The 16,976-nt window shown below is 33.9% G+C and overlaps 1 protein-coding gene across 1 annotated transcript in view; it reads right to left on the minus strand.

Annotated features, from left to right (window-relative positions):
- Positions 1-16,976, minus strand: part of RYR2 (ryanodine receptor 2) — a 550,493-nt gene that overhangs the window by 423,133 nt on the left and 110,384 nt on the right. Inside the window, exons 11-12 of the mRNA XM_044674985.1 lie at positions 10,981-11,055; positions 3,365-3,521 (exon numbers count right to left, since the gene is read on the minus strand). Coding sequence (XP_044530920.1) covers positions 3,365-3,521; positions 10,981-11,055 — 232 coding nt within the window. The remainder of the gene's footprint in view (positions 1-3,364; positions 3,522-10,980; positions 11,056-16,976) is intronic.

The following is a 16,976-nucleotide window of genomic DNA, read 5'->3' on the forward strand; positions in this document are numbered from 1 at the left end:
GTTCAGTATCCCAAAGAAATAAAAGAAAATGGGAAAGGACATATTATATATAAAATATATTTACACAAGCTCTTTTATTAGTGGCAAAGAATTGGAAACTAAGGGGACATGCATCAGTTAAGGAATGGCTGAACACATTGTGGTATATGGTTGTAATAGAATACTACTGTGCCATAAGAAATGACAAATAGGAAGTAATGCAAAGTGAAGTGAGCACAACCAGGAAAACATTGTATACAATAACAGAAATCTTGTACAATGATCCACTGTGAAAGACTAAACTATTATCAGCAATGCAAGGATCCAAGAAACCCCAAGGGATGCAGGATTAAAAATGCTATCTACAGCCATAGAATTAACCTTAATTTGTTTATTTTGTGGCCCTTTTATATCTAATTCATATGTCTATTTGGAGTTTACCTTGGTACCTAATGTGAGTTGTTGGTCTTGGTTTAATTTCTGACAGACTACTTTCCAGGTTTCCCATCAATTTCTGTCAAATAGTGAATCCATCCTCCAGTAGTTGAAATGTATAGGTCTACTGAACAGTATGTTCATTTGTTTTTGTATGTTTTATATTTCAGCTTCTTTAAGTCTAGATCATATAACTCCTTTCCAATTCAAGTACACACTGGGATGGTTAAACACTACATCTCACCATCACCCACAAACGGACCTCTTCTCTATAAATCCTGGCATCCTCTTGGCTGGCTATATAATCCTACCATTCTTCTTCAACTTATGTCTCACCAACTTCTTCTTTGTCTTCATCAAGACTTCTAATCCCCTATCTCTCAATATTTTCTCAGATGTTAGGCTTAGTGTAGTTTCACTTTCTTCTTTTTCCAATCTTATTGATCCTATTTACAAGTAATTGATTTTTTTCAATGATGGTTTTGTTGTTTAATCATTTCATTTGTCATGTTCAACTCCTCTTGATCCTAGTTGGGCTTTTTTTCAGCAAATATACTGTAGTGATTTGCCATTTTTTTCTCTAGTTCATTCTATAGATGAAGAACTCAGGAAAACAGGGGCAAGTGATTTGCCCGGGGCCACCCAGCTAGTAAGTATCTGAGACTGGATTTTAACTCAGGTCTTCCTAACTCCAAGTCTAGTGCTTTATCTACTATACCACCTACCTGCCCATTTTTCTCCTTCACTGTTTATTTGTTTGTTTGTTTTTTACTGTAACTGCTTAAGTCATGATTCTTTGTTTCTAAACTTAGTCCAAAATTCACTTCACCTGTAATGGGTTAGGTTTAAAAATCTAGCTCTCCTACTTCAAAGAATTCTGTTAACCTTGGGGACTTGATGAAAATAAAAGGGAGTTGGGCCTAATATCTTCAACTACCATGCCACTTTTCAAGGATGTTTTAGTTTGCTGTTCAAAATCTGGGCTGCTATCTTGCATCTGGACTAAAAAAAAAAGAGTCCTCTTTAGTTCATATGAAAAGAGAGAGAAGCATTGCTAGCCCCCAAAGACAAAACCTGCAACCAATCATGTTGTTCCCTGTACCTCAATTCTGTAACCTATCATTTTTTTTACTCAATCCCATGATGTTCTCTATCATGTTCAGTGTGTAGTGTTATACTCTACAAAACCCTTTAAAAAAAGGAACTATCTCCTCAAGATCTTTGGCATGAATGGAGGCAAGCCACTGACCCATTTATTGATAAGTAACATACATCTGGTAATAAATGCTGCCTTGCTCAAAGACCTGCTACAATCAACCTTTTTGTTAGAATTTTACTGTAACATAAACCAATGGTTATTTATTTAAATATATGCTGTTATTTGTTCTGAAGTCCCTTGTTCCCTTGTCCTGTAGTTACTCATCTCTTGCAAAATCTCAATTTTTTTTATTCCTACTCTCTGTTTCTTCTATTTATAATCATGGGCTACCGAATAGAGCTGGAGGAGGTCACACAACTATACTGAAAATTCAAGTTATGAAACTTCAACTTGCCTTCTCTATCCTAAGATAGCCATTTATTCCTCTCTAATTGAATCCCTATCTACTTTCTTTGTACCCCCCAACACTTAGTTCAGTGTCTGACACAAAGAAGGAATGTAATATTGATTGACTTTCCTGGCATAATTAGGTTGTTTGTATTTTATCAACAAAACCCGTCTGAACTATATAGAAAGAGAAAATCCATTTATAATAACTACTAAATATAATAAAACACTGTGGAGTTGACTTGCCAAGAACTACACAAAAGCTATATATAAATACAACTATAAAAACAGTCTTTTCTCAGACAGACAAATTATTAGAGAAATATTACTCATGGAAAAGTCATATAAAATAATATGCTTGTTCAATGCCATATCAATTAAACAATGAAAGGATCACTTTATCAAACTAGAAAAAAATTATAAATTTCTTTTGGAGGAACAAAAAGGCCAATACTCTATAAAAAAAAGAAAAGGAAAAGAAAAAATTAGGAAGTAATAGGACCTACCTATAACACATTTAAAACTATTCTATAAGACAGTAACCATCAAAATGATTTGGTATTGTTTGAGAAATAAAAGTCAGTGGAATAGATTAGGTACAGAAAAATTCAGAAACAAAGAAGCAATCACCTAATGTTTGAAATAGCTAGGTGGCTCAACAGATGGCACTGAACCTGAAGCCAGGAAGGCTTCGGTTCAAATCCAGTCTCAGACACTAACTAGTTGTGTCTTGGACAAGTCATTTAACTTCTGTTTGTCTTGAGCAAATGGAGAAGGAAACAGCAAAACACTGTCTTTGCCAAGAAAACCCCATAATGGGGTCTCAGTCAGACATGACTGAACAACTAAAAAACAATAAGCCTATTTTCAACACACATCTCCCTGACTCCCAGGAATCCAAGTGCAAAAATACTATATCTTCAACTTGAATATAGGAGAAGGGGAAATATTTTTGAATGATATAGAAATATGACAATTAGTAAGATGAGTTGTATATCACATTTTATTAAATATAACAGGATAAGAGAATTATGATCAAATAAATAAAAATTGTTGTGAATGCTATATTAGGGTAGAAAGTTAATGTTTTACTTTCATTAAATAAAATATGAATAGGAAACATACATGTATATGTGTATACTTGTATACACAAACATACGCAGACATGCATATATATGTATGTTGTCAGATCAGGTAGATCTTTAGTAATTTAGGAAAGTTTCACAGCAAAAAATTGGGAATTTGGTGATAAACTTTAAAATATGATTATATAATTTTCTTAAGTTCTTCCAAAGTCACAATTTTTTAAAATATAATGAATAGTGGAACAAATCTAAGAAGTTACAAAAACAAAATGATCAATACATTAATAATTATTTGTTTTTTAGAAGAATTATTTGTTACCTTAGAAGACCGGAAACTAAATGCAGTAGATTTGACATCAGCCTTCTCTTTGTCCATGAGGAGAAGGCTTTTGTCATCCAAGAGACTTAAATATTTTCCTGTTGTTACATGCCTCAGTCGGAAAGGTTGACCCCATCTGATGTGGCTCCCACTCCATCTAATAAGAAAAGTGAAGATAACTTCTAAAAAAGTGTTATTGTATATTACTTTGATATCTAATACTCAAAGGTACAAAAATATGAATTGTACCATGAAATATGTTAAAGATAGTATTTTGGCTTCTTTTAATATTAACTCTTTTTTTCACTGACATAGAATAGGACACCATTTTACATGACCAGTATGTTCCAATACCTTTCATCTAAGTTAAAAATCAATCATGATAATGAACTCCATTATTTAATAAATATTTCTTATATGAATATACCTCCCTACTTTATGGCTTTTTCTCAGTCTTATCAGAGCATAACTAGCCTTGTACTTTAGGACCTTTATTAATAATTAAATAGCATTAATGAAAGAAATAAAGCATTGCTCTAATACAGACTCAACTTGTAAAAAGAGTGAACTCTGGACAAAGATTGATGTAGGAGCTAATGTTTGGCAGGAAACAATGTAATGACTCACACTAAGACTTCTTAGAGTAAGAATGAGAATGGCTGAGCAAACATCAGATTTTATGGCTTGGGGAAATGGAACCAATTTAGTGAGAAATCAGACCTTTTATTTTATGCATTTTTCTACCATTATTTTTTTGATTGACAATCATGTGTACCTGAATTTGCTTGTGTTAAGTTCATGTAAAATGCGGTCCTTCTATACTATAATAGATCATTAACTGGATCATATATAAATAATATTTATAAATCAGATTTTAGGCTATCATAGAACAGCTATTAGCTCAGCCTAAAAATAAAATTAAACAATTTCGATCTTCTAAATAATATAATATTATAGCAATAATGGCAGCATATGGAGGCCTATGACTATGATTCCAGCTATTGGGTAGTCTAAGCCTGGTATATATATCTCTTGAGCTTCAGAGTGCTAAGCCAAAATGGGTTATGCTAATCAGGCATAAAAATGCCTGATTATTCCTCCAGGAATGTGGGATCACTATGTTATCTAAGATAAGACAAACTATCTCAAGTTGAAAATGGAGCAGGTCGAAGCTCTTGTGCTTTGTCTCATCAGTAATGGGATTGGACCCATGAGTAGCCCTTATACTTTTAGCCTCAATGACACTGGGATATTCAGTCTTTTTTTTTAAATAACAGCAATAAAATATTTTAAAAGCTAATAAACTACCTTGCTCTCATGAAATTTATTATTTTCAAGTAGTTTTAAAGATGTTAGACAGAATTGAGCATATCCAACTGAGTAAAAAGCAAGTTTCCTGAGACAGCTCCAGTTATTTATCACTGAATAACCACTGAGTGATACAAAAGTCAGTTACTTAGGATATGAGGATTCAGTTAAGGCTGAATGTTTTAAATAAACATCCTTGGTGACCTTTTTTCAATTTACCGAAGTGTTTTATTCTGATTACTATGACTCACCTCACAATTTAAGACTTTGGTCATATATAACTATGATAGTAGTTATTCCTACCTATGATAGTAAGGTTAAATGATGGAAAAAATAGTATTGCCATTATTGTTATTGATATAGAATGATGATGATGATAAAGATGAAGATATGTGGGCATGTTTGTAGGTTCTCCTTATCTTCCTCTTAGATATTATTATTATTGCTTAATAAGCCTCTGGTGGCACAGAGCTGGCCTGAAATCAGGAAGACCTAAATTCAAATCTGTCCTCAGACACTAAATAGCTGTATTACCCTGGACAAGTAACTTAATCTTTTTGCCTCATTTTCCTCAATTTCAAAATGAAGACAACTGTAGTAACTACCTAAAAGGTTTATTTTGAGGATCAAATGAGATATTTCTGAGAAGCACAATGCCTGGTCCATAATAAGTAAGATATAAATGCTTATTTCCACCCCCATTATCTACTAAAATTGTATAGAAAACCAACTTTTGAAGAGAATCCTCACCTAAATAGGGGGAAAATGATATTAAATATATCAAAAACAGGCTCTGATATTAACTGCATAAATACAATTTAGAAACATACTATTTCCAATCTTCTTGCTAGACTTCCTGATGTCTTAAGACCAATCATCATCAAGCTATAATTGGAGATTTCTGTCAGTCATGACCCCAAGTCAAATAGATCCTTTTATCCTTTAAAAAATATCTTTTGGATATAGGCCAAATAATAGTATTACTGGATCAAAAGGTATGCACAGTTTTATGGCCCTCTGGGCACAGTTACAAATTTCTCTCCAGAATGGTACAGTTAATAATCCCACTAACAATTAATTGGTGTCCCAATTTTCCTGCATCCCCTCCAACATTTATCATTTTTCTTTACTATCATATTAGCCAGTCTGATGGTGCCTCAAGTTTTTGGGGGTGGGGTATTATCTCCCATCTTAAGAGTCAATGCTATGCATTAAAGCAGAAGAGTAGTAAGGGTCAGAAAAATGAGATTAAATGACTTCCTAGAATCACTCAACTAGGAAGTATCTGAGGCTAGATTTGAACCAAGGACCTCTTGGCTCTAAGACTGGTTCTCAATTCACTAAGCCACCTAACTGCTCCCAAGAATTGTTTTTAATTTGCATTTCTGTAGTTAATAGAGATTTCAAATATTTTTTTCCATATGACTCCAGATAACTTCGTTCTTCATGTGGAAACTGCCTGGTAACATCCTTTGACTACTTATCAATTGGGAAATTAACTGCAGTCTTATAAATTTGACACAGTTTTCTATATATCAGAGACACTTGCTATAAAAAAAATTCCCCAGATTTCTGCTTCCTTTCTAATCTTGGTTGTATTAGTTTTATTTCTACAAACCCTTTTAAATTTAATATGATCAAAAGTTATCAATTTTATAACTCATAATGTTCTCTCTCTCTCGTTTGGTTGTACATTCTTCCATTATTCATAAATCTGACAGGTAAACTATTCCATATTCTCCTTTTTTATAGTGTCGCCTATTAAACCTAAATTATATCTCTATTTTAACCTTATCTTGGTATAGAGTATGAGAAACTGATCTATATCTAATTTGTGCCAAAGAGCTTTCCACTTTTCCTAGCAGTTTTTGTCAGATAATGAGCTCAAGTCCTAAAAGCTGGATTGTTTGAGTTTATCAAATTCTAGATTACTATAGTGATTTGCTACTATGCATTGTGTACCCAATCTATTTATTCTTCCAGATGAATTTGTTATTTTTCTGAATCTACAAAATATTTTAGTAGTTTTGTTGGAATGGCAATGAATAGGTAAATCAATTTAGGCATAATTATACTTTTTGTTATATTGGCTCAGCTTACTCATGAGGAGTTAACATTTTTCAAATTGTTTAGGTTTAATTGTGTGAAAAATGGTTTTTAATTGTGTTCATATATTTACTGAATTTGTTTTGGTAGATAGATCCACAGGTATTTTATATTGTCTATAATTATTTTAAATGAACTTTCACTTTCTATCTCTTCCTTTTGGACTTTATTGGTGATATATAGAAATGCTCATAATTTATATGATTTACTTTATAACCTGCAACTTTGCTAAAATTGTTAATTGTATCTATTGGTTTTTGGTTGATTCTCTCAGATTCTCTAAGTATACCACCTTATCATCTGCAAAAAGTACTAACTCATTTCTCCATTGGTTATTCTAAATCCTTCAATTTCTTTTTCTTTTACTATTACCATAACTAGTGTTTCTACTACAATATTGAATAGTAGTGCTGATGAGTATCCCTGTTTCATTCCTGATCTTAATGGGAAGACTTTTAGTCAATCTCCAAAACATAATGCTTGGCAATGTTTTTAGATAGATGCCACGTATTTTTTAAGGAAATCTCAATTTATTCCAATGTTCTCTAATGTTTTTATTAGGAATGGATATTATGTTTTGTTTCTGCATCTACTGAGTTATGTGATTTCTCTTGGATTTTGACAATTTTCCTAATATAGAACCATCCTTGCATTCCAGGTATAAAATCCACCAGGTCATAGTGTATGATCCTTGTGATTATATATTATTGTAATCTCCTTATAAGTATTTTATTTATAATATTTGCATCAATATGCATTAAAGAAATTAGTCTATGGTTTTCTTTCTCTGTTCTTGCTCTTCCTAGATAGAAGAAACATATTTGTGTCATTAAATGAATTTGGTAGGACTCATTCTTTGCCAATTGGTCCAAATTGTTTATATGGTATTATGATTAATTATTCTTTCAATGTTTGCTAGAATTTACTTGGGAATCCATTTGACTCTAGGAATTTTTCCTTAGGGAGTTCATTGAAAGCTTATTCAATTTCTTTTTCTGGTGCAAGGATAAGTATTACATTTCCTCTTCTGTTATCTAGGCAATTTATATTTTTATAAATATCTATCCACTTTGCTTAGATTGTCAGATTTACTGGCATATATTTAAGCAAAACAGCTCTTAATAATTGCTTTCATTTCTTCATTGGTGGTGAATTCACCCTTTTCAGTTTTGATACTGGTAATCTGATTTTCTTTCTCTTTTTAAGTCAAATTTTAAAGTTCTAAAAACTATTTGATTTTTAAAATAAAAATAACTTCTAGTTTTACTTATTAGTTCAGTGGTTTTATTACTTTCAATATGATTCATTTCCTCTATTAATTTTAAGGATTTCCAACTTGGTCTTCTAAATGAGCATTTTTTTTAAATTTTGCCTTTTGTCTGAGATCATGATTTCTATCTCTTTCTTTTTTACTTCAGCCAAAGCTTAACAGATATTGCTCCAGCCCCTTATTTTAACTCAGGGTGAATCTTTATGTTCCATATCTGTTGTTTATAAACAATATACTCCTGGATCCTGCTTTCCAATTCTTTCTGCTATCCTTTTCCATTTGAGTTTATTTCATTTAAATTCATTCTTATGATAATTAACTATATATTTCCCTCTGATTCTCTTATATTTTTGCTTTTCATTTTTTTCCTATTCTTTCTTTAAAGAGAAACATAGGAAGTGAAGAACATGTACAATTGCTTTATACTCTATAATGCACTTGCTTCTATTTCCCACTACCCTGTTCTCTCTTTCTCTATCTGCTTCTGCATACCTGGGCTTGAAAAATGACCCACTAATTTTTCCTTGTTGTTCCTGATTACAACTTGGTTTAGGATTCTTCTTGGGCCTTTGTTAGAAAAGGTGGAAGTAAGAGCTGTATTGTATTGCCTCCTCCCACTTGCCATCCTGAGTGGTCTTGCCAATAATATATTTTCACACACATTCTTTTTTATAAAAACCAGAGACTTTTTTCAGCCTCAAATTCTTTCTCTCTTCCCATATCCTCCCACATCTAATGAGAAGGCAAAAAAAATTTACAAATATGTATAGTCGTTCAAAAGAAATTTCCACATTAGGCATGTTCTAAAATAAGAAAAGAAAGGGGAAAAAGAAAAAAAACAGGCTTCAGTTTGTACTCTGAATTTATCAGTTCTCAATTTGGAGGAAGATTTTATGTTTTATCACAAGTCCTTTGGAACTGTGATGAGCCATTATGTTGATCAGAGTTACTAAGTCAAAGTTGATTATCTTTACAATACTATTACTATTATGTAGATTGTTCTCCTAGTTCTGCTCATATCACTTTGTATCAGTTCATATTTGTTTCTCAGGTTTTCCTAAAACCTTCTCCTTCATTTATTATAGCACAATAGTATTCAGTTGCATTCATATATTGTACTATAACTTGTTTAACCAATCACCAATTGATGGACGTTTATTCAGTTTCCAATTATTTGCCACTACAAAAAGAATTTTTATAAATATTTTTGTACATATGGGTCTTTTTCACCTTTCTTTGATATCCTTAAGGTATCATCCTAATAGTGATATTGCTGGGTAAAAGAGTACATACAGTTTAATAGCTTTTTGGATATAGTTCCAAATTGCTTTCCTGAGGAATTAAAATGGTCTTCTCTGCAAGCTGAATCTCTGCTGCAGCTGCACTTCCCTCTCAGCCAGCACTTGCTAAGTGCTCAAAGTCCTCTCTATCTTCATAATCTACCCCAGGGATGAAAAAATGACTACTTTTCCTTAGCTTTTATTGGTAAGATCAGTATAGCATATTTTCTTAATTGTTGTGCAGCAGGTATGCTGAATGATCTGCACCACAGATAATCTCTTAATTACTAAATTGTATTGTTTTTTTCTTTCTTTCTCTTCTATATACCTTTATGTGTTATTCAAAAATCTATGTTCACAACCACTATTACACTTTACTCTCCAAATTTTGCTACCATTCTTCAACTTTCTTCTCTTTGTGTTCTTGGTGCACCTCCTTCTCACTCATAAGGAAAGCCCCAGCAAAGAGAGTAATCCTTCATTCTTCCAACTTTTCCAACATGACTCCAGATGAGTTCCATACTTTCCTCTTCCCTGCCTTTTCAACACCCTTTTATGTGTTTCCTTCCCCTCTCTAGAATCCAAACTCTTTGAAAGCAGAAACCATCTTTTTTTTTTGCTTGTATTTGCATCCCCAGCACAGGGTAAACAATAAATTCTTGTTGACTATACACTACTACCATCGTCCCTGTCCTAGCCTTTAACTGTGAAAGCCTCTCGATTCAATCGTTTTTTTGGAAATTAAGGATGCTACACAATAGAAAAAAAAAACAAAAAAAAACACATAACAATAAATTCCACAATAAGATGATGACGTGAAACAACTAATTAGTGTTTCTGTCTGTCTCTGGCTATTTATCTCTCTTCCCGTGTCTTTCTGTCTATATATTTACCCCACTTCCAATTCCCCTTCATTCTTTTCCTTCTCTCTTAAACAACTGTCATACTACTTGTAAATCTATGATTAGAACTGTTATCTTGTCCTCAAGTTTATTCTGAAGTACACTTTTCTGGTCTATATCTTTAGAAGGCTAAATTAAGAACTCTTCCTATGGAGCAATTAATGCATGATAGAACCAAGCCCAGCTTGTCATTTGTTAAATCCTAACACTACTTATTTTTACAGTAACTTTCTGAGACTGGGATCCTCTGCCCATGATACTGGGGGAAGGCAGATGAGACTGGGCTCAAATCAGAAAGAGAGCAAAGTCACTGATTATTTCTTTATTTTTTAGATACCATCTCAGTATTCTTACAAGGCAAACCTAAGGACAATAGAAACTAAGGGTATGAAAGTAATAGATACTATATCCATTGCTTTATCAATATTTTATTTCCACATGTATTTGTGTACATGTATGTTAAATATTGACCTCTTGGACAGCACATTTACATAAAATGATACCAGAGTTTACAGGGCTTTCTCATTGAGCCTGGAAGGTAGGGAGGATCATTCACAAAACTATATCATCACTTTGGAAAATTATCCTTCTTGTCTTTCTAACAAGTCTCTAAATCCATTAATAAAAGTGAACATTTATCACTCAGAAATGACAACTTTATCACTCATTTGTAGGTTCAAACTAAAATCTTAGGAACTTATACAGACATTTATTAAATTGCTTAAAGCTTTCTTTTTTTTTTAAACTTACGCAACTCTTAGGGTCTCCAGTCTCCAAAGGGAACGAGCATGAATGGATACAGCACCACCTTCATAATGAACAGTCCTGTTAAGAAAAGTGAAAGACATTCTTTGAGTTTAAGGCTTTTAAGATTTTGGAATGTGAATATTGTTCAGGCTAACAAAAAGGCATATAGATCAAGCTACAGAAATTAAAGAAAATACTCTGGCAGAGATAGGTTGCAATATTTTTGGTAGACTATCACATTGATAACTATTCACTGATATTTCAAGCACCTAATATGGACTAAGTGGGTAAACAATGGGTTAAAACCATGGGTTGATTGGGTTTTTTTTAAGAATCAAATATATGGTTGGAGGGCTAAAATTAAAAATAACAAATATAATGACAGTATACTAACTTGGATAAGCATACAGCATAAACATTTCAACTATCTTCATTCATCACATTCCCTCTCACCATCACCAAATTGACCCTTTTGAATGGTTGACTTCTACTGGAACTAACAAAAAATTATATCTCATGTTTATATATATTTTGTCTTTATATCATGTTCATTTCTGAATATATATTCCTCTCTTCCATCCAATGAATCAAGTATCTATTATAACAAAGATCTCAGAAAAAGAAGAGTCAGCAAAGGTAAGTAATATGTCAACTATGTATGGCAGCATAAGCAATATTTCATACCTACAGTCCTGTGCATAAGAGTAAGAGGTGCTATTTCTCAGTTCTTTTCCAGAATGGAGATCTGAATAATGGTATGTATCTACTATGACTTTTGAAATATCTTTTAAAAACATATTCTGGTCTCAAAAACCTGGCTATTTATTCTGTTTTGTATTCTCTTTCAATATATATATACATATTCTGTGTATTAGAGTTGCTGGTATTGGATCACAATGATGGAAAAAATACACAAATAAATTTTGGCAAAATATTGCATATTTTGTCCCTTTATCTTCCAAGGGGGGAAAAGGAAAGCAAATAATCAAATAAGTTCCTTAGTTGCACACTCACTTACATACAACACACATACACATGAAAGAAATCATATATTTTCATTAAAGATTAAATTAATTTAGCATTCTTCTTTTAATACTTTATATTGCTTCCCCTTCATAAACGATCTGAAATCATTCCTTAGATTCTTTTTTGATCTGTGTCAGTTGTTAAATTAACATAAATATGGAGAAGATAGTATAACTCAGTGTTAAAAGGGTTGAGAATTTATTTCCTATTATCTCACAAAGAACATACCCTAAAACTTTCTCCAGGGAACAAATCAAACCCTTTTCACTGTTTTTTTGGATATGTGTAGAAAATCATGTCCAGTTTCCTCTCCAGGAAGGATAATAATTTGACTGTAGTCACATAATCATAAAACAATAGATAAGGTTTTATGCTATAAGCAGGATGACAGAAACATGACTAGGGAATTTTCACTCCATGAGAGTAAAAGAATTCTATTTCTTTCCTCTTAACAACTTTTTCTGTATTAAATAGAATTCAGGGTGATGGATTCTAATTTATTGTTATATAATTTACCTCTGGAAAAATATTATTTGATACAAAAACAAAGAAAATAGTGGGAGAAAGAACATTTATTGAGCACTTAACATGTTAGGCACTGGATTCAGTGCTGAGAAAAAGCACAAATAAACAAAATAGACTCTACTTTAAAGGAGGTTATATTTTAATGGGAGAAAGCTAAACAAAGGAAAGCCAAAAAGCAGATAAGAGAAGCAACAATGAGGACTCTATTTTTGGGGTAGGAAAATAGTTAAATAATAACACAAAGGGTTGGTTCTGGAGAAATATGTTGAAAGTTCACCTATCACACCCCAACATCCCAGGAGCGGAGTCCAAGATTCAGAGTAAAGAGAATATGATGTAGAAATGGTTACAAGTTCCCTCCACCAATGACATCACAGATATACACTCAGATTCCTATTTCTTAGACCAGCGATGGGCAAACTACAGCCTGCCCAGATGTAGCTCCCTGAAATGTTCTATCCTGCCAGGCGACATTATTCCTAATCTGACGAATACAATGAGTAGGATACAATACAATGAAACTTAGAAAGAGTTGTCTTAGAAACAGGCTGACAGATGAGCATTTCCTTTCCTTTAGCCCCCTCTTTAAAAAGTTTGCCCATCACTGTCCTAGAGTCATCAGACTCCTATCTTCATACCTACTACAGTGACTAGCATGTAGTAGGTGCTTACTACAAAAGTTTTGTTTACTTAAATATGATTCAGTTGAATCTAAGTTAATATAAGGGCCTACTGAGATATGGAAATAGCCACATAACATTAAAATTAAAATTATAAATGACAAGGCAATGTGATATTGAGGAATGAACACTGGTTTTGGAATCAAAAAACTTTGTTTCAAATCCCACTTCTGCTTTTTGCCATCTATGGTAGGAGCAACATCCTAAACTCTGCCTCTATTCAAGTTGGGCTAGTTATTCCTTTAAAGTTATTGAGAAAATCCTCAGGAGACTACACATGGGCTGCTGATATAATTTCCTTCTTATCTTAGGACAATACAAACATTAGGAGTTCTAGGTGTCTACTCTGATGTTTGGCCAATGAATTAGGATGTGCAAATCAGGTAAGAGATGCTTCAAACAGCTGAATCAACTCTAGGTTTTCTCCTTATTGAATAGCCTTCTTTAGCTTTGGTTAATTAGTTCTTTTGTTAACTGCTTAATGATCTATGAATGTCTTATTTTCCCCCAATATTAAACCTAATTTGCCAGGGGACTAACCTGTCAAGTCCAATCCAGATCATTATCAATGTAATCCTAGTCTCAAAGTTTCTAGTTAGTATAATAATATACAAATAAGAAGTCCACTTAGGATAAGGTAAGAGTATTTAGATGATGAATTAGGGGTCATGGGTTGCATGAATCTGCATAAATACTTTCACACCCTCGGCATCAGTTTACTCATTTATAAAATAACTAGATCATTTCTAAATTCCCTTTCCACTTTAACCTACTATTTCTATGCCACCTTCGCCATTTTGTCTTTTTCATAAGATAGACTACCATGTTACATGTTATGATTAAAATTATTATTCAATATCTCTATGTATTATATTTAATAAGACTTATTAATAATAACTAAAGTAAAAAGAAAATTTAAATGCTAGAATAAAGAGGGTACTAACCCAGCCTCGCGTGGGGAAAAGAGAGAGAGAGAGAGAGAGAGAAAGAGAGAGAGAGAGAGAGAGAGAGAGAGAGAGAGAGAGAGCTTACCACAAACTTATAAACAACACGTGAGAACAAAAATGTGGGAACACAGGGAAAGGAATGCTGGGTCATGAAGTCCAAGGGTACAAGATTTCCACTTATACACATCTTAGGGCCTTCTCTGCAACTGAGGCCTCTTACAAAGGCCTATTTAGCACTGAGAGGTTAAGTGAATTGACCAGGATCACACAGCCAAATAAGGTGACTCACCATCCATTTCACCAGACTGTCTCTTTTCTCTTTTATCATTTACCAGATCTATCATTAAGTCCTTTATTTCATCTCAGGCAATCTCAGCTTTGTCTTTTCCCATTGCCACACCTTAGTCCTGGTCCTTATCAACTCATATCTTTATTTTTATTACAGTTTCTGAGTTGTTCTTCCCATTTTTGTTTTGTATGTCACTGCATAATTAATCTTAAAATGGAGTCTTTGCCAAGTTCCTTCATTGCTCAAAAACCTAATATGGAGAGAACTCAGTGGACTGAGAGCCAGGTCTAGAGATGGGAGATCCTGGGTTTAGATCTTGCTTCAGATACTTCCTAGGTACGTGACTCTGGGAAAGACCAATATTTAGTATCAACTCCAAGACAGAAAGTAAGAGTTTAAAAAATACCTATTATTGCTTTATATTGCCTACCACATCAAAATCAGTGCATAATTCCTGATTGCTATCAATTGAGGATTTATAGACACGCACAAATCACTTCACCTCTTTGCTTAAATTTCTTAATTTATTACATGAAAGGATTGAATTATACAATGTAAGGTCTCTTTCAGTTCTATATACCATGATCATAAGCAAAATAATCTGGGGTCAGATTCTCTGGGACAATCAAGTAATAAAAGCAAGGAAGAAATAGAAATATCTTCCCCAAACCTCCCATCTCCAAATTCTGTCCCTTAACTCTCTCTTAAATAAAACTTCATACAGCAATACTCAAATTATTTTTCAAATGGAACAAAATTGAGAGTATAGATTTCATTTGCTTTTTAAAAAATATCAACCTTGAGAAGAAAAATGAGTTAGCATTATTCCTTTTACATGATTCCCTTAATGATAAATAAAAATAAAGTTTCATCATCTAGATTTTCTTCATTCAAGCATCATTTTTGGATGCCCAGATAAGATCACAGTATTTAAGAAACTGAGAATGTCAGTTGTATGTCACAAAAGAACATACACACACACACACACACAAACACAAACACAATGGCATGAATGACTAATTCTGAGTCATCAATATTAAGCACTTATTGTGCTAGCCACTGAGGAAACAAATAGAAAAATGATACGGTACATATTTTCAAAAAACTCACATTTGAATGAAAGGGCCCATCATATATAGAAGGGTTTGGTTATAGAAGAGATAGAGAGATTATCTCAAGATTAAGTTTGATAACTTTAGATGACAATAATCCAGTTTGGCCTAAGTGCAGAGGGGAGATTAAGGCTGGTGTACAAATATATTTTCTTTAGTGTCATTCAATTAACAAAACCAAGTGGTTTTATCCTACAGTTTAACATATGACAATACTAAAGCCTTTAGAGACTAGCCTCATGTATCTACTTGGGTTCCTCTATCAGTTGATAGTGGCAGGACAGATGGAAGGAGGGTCAGTGGCCAAATGTCACTCCTTATTCAGGTAGTTCTTAGCTAGTCTAGGACAACTAGCTCCATTAGTATCTAGAGGTAAAGGTTTTAGTCCTGGATGGTCCTTGATATGTTCTCTCACAGAGCTCCTGTCTCCCTATCAAGGTGTCTTGATGCTTTAGTTCTTTGTGGCAGGGGATCAATGATTGGTGGTGATAGAAGTGATATTGATAGTGTTATCTTCTACTGAAAGTGACTTTTCTGGATTATGGTGGTAGAGAACAACTAGATGCCAGAGCAGCTGCTCACTGAGCCTTTTTTTTTTAACCCTTAACTTCTGTGTATTGGCTCCTAGGTGGAAGAGTGGTAAGGGTGGGCAAAGTCAAGTGACTTGCCCAGGGTCACACAGCCGGAAAGTGTCTGAGGCTGGATTTGAACCTGGGACCTCTCCTCTCTAGGCCTGAATCTCAATCCACTGAGCTACCCAGCTGCCCCTCACTGAACTCTTTAAATGCAGAAAATCATGACAGAGAAAAAATAATTATGGTGGTATTTTTTTCATGGCCCTTCCTATCTCCTACTCATGGAGCATTAAAGATTAGAGAAAGGTCACCAGATTGAAAAACCCAAAATATATCATCTAGTACTGCTTATTCATGCACCTATATCATGCATTTAAAAAAATAAATCTTGATAGAGCCAAGATGGCGGCTTAGGAGCGCCTAAAACCATAACCTCTCAGACAATTCTTCCAAACGAATATTCATATTGTGCTTCAAAGCAAACAGAAATCCAAACCCAAAAAGAAAATAGCAGGAGACCCTCCTACTCAAAACAACTTGGAAGGTAGGCACAGTCTGTCTATTTTCAGGGATAAAGGGAAAGGCACCCTCCCCCACCCAGCATGCGGACTGTGTGAGCCCCCCCCGGGCTCTAGTCCACCACGTGTCCCAGGGCTCTGATAAAGGCTGACAGCAAGGAATTTGGGGGGCTACCGGGCGGGACACCCTCCCCCACCTACCGCACGGAGACCTGGCTGGCTGCGAAAGACCCAGGGTGAGACTGTAGCAGAGAGGGTTCATCTCGGACCCACCACAAGTGGTCCAGAGCTCTAACCACGTCTGGCTGGGAGCAGTGGGGGAGGGGG

Source organism: Gracilinanus agilis, chromosome 4 (assembly GCF_016433145.1).
Source record: "Gracilinanus agilis isolate LMUSP501 chromosome 4, AgileGrace, whole genome shotgun sequence".
NCBI lineage: Eukaryota > Metazoa > Chordata > Mammalia > Didelphimorphia > Didelphidae > Gracilinanus > Gracilinanus agilis.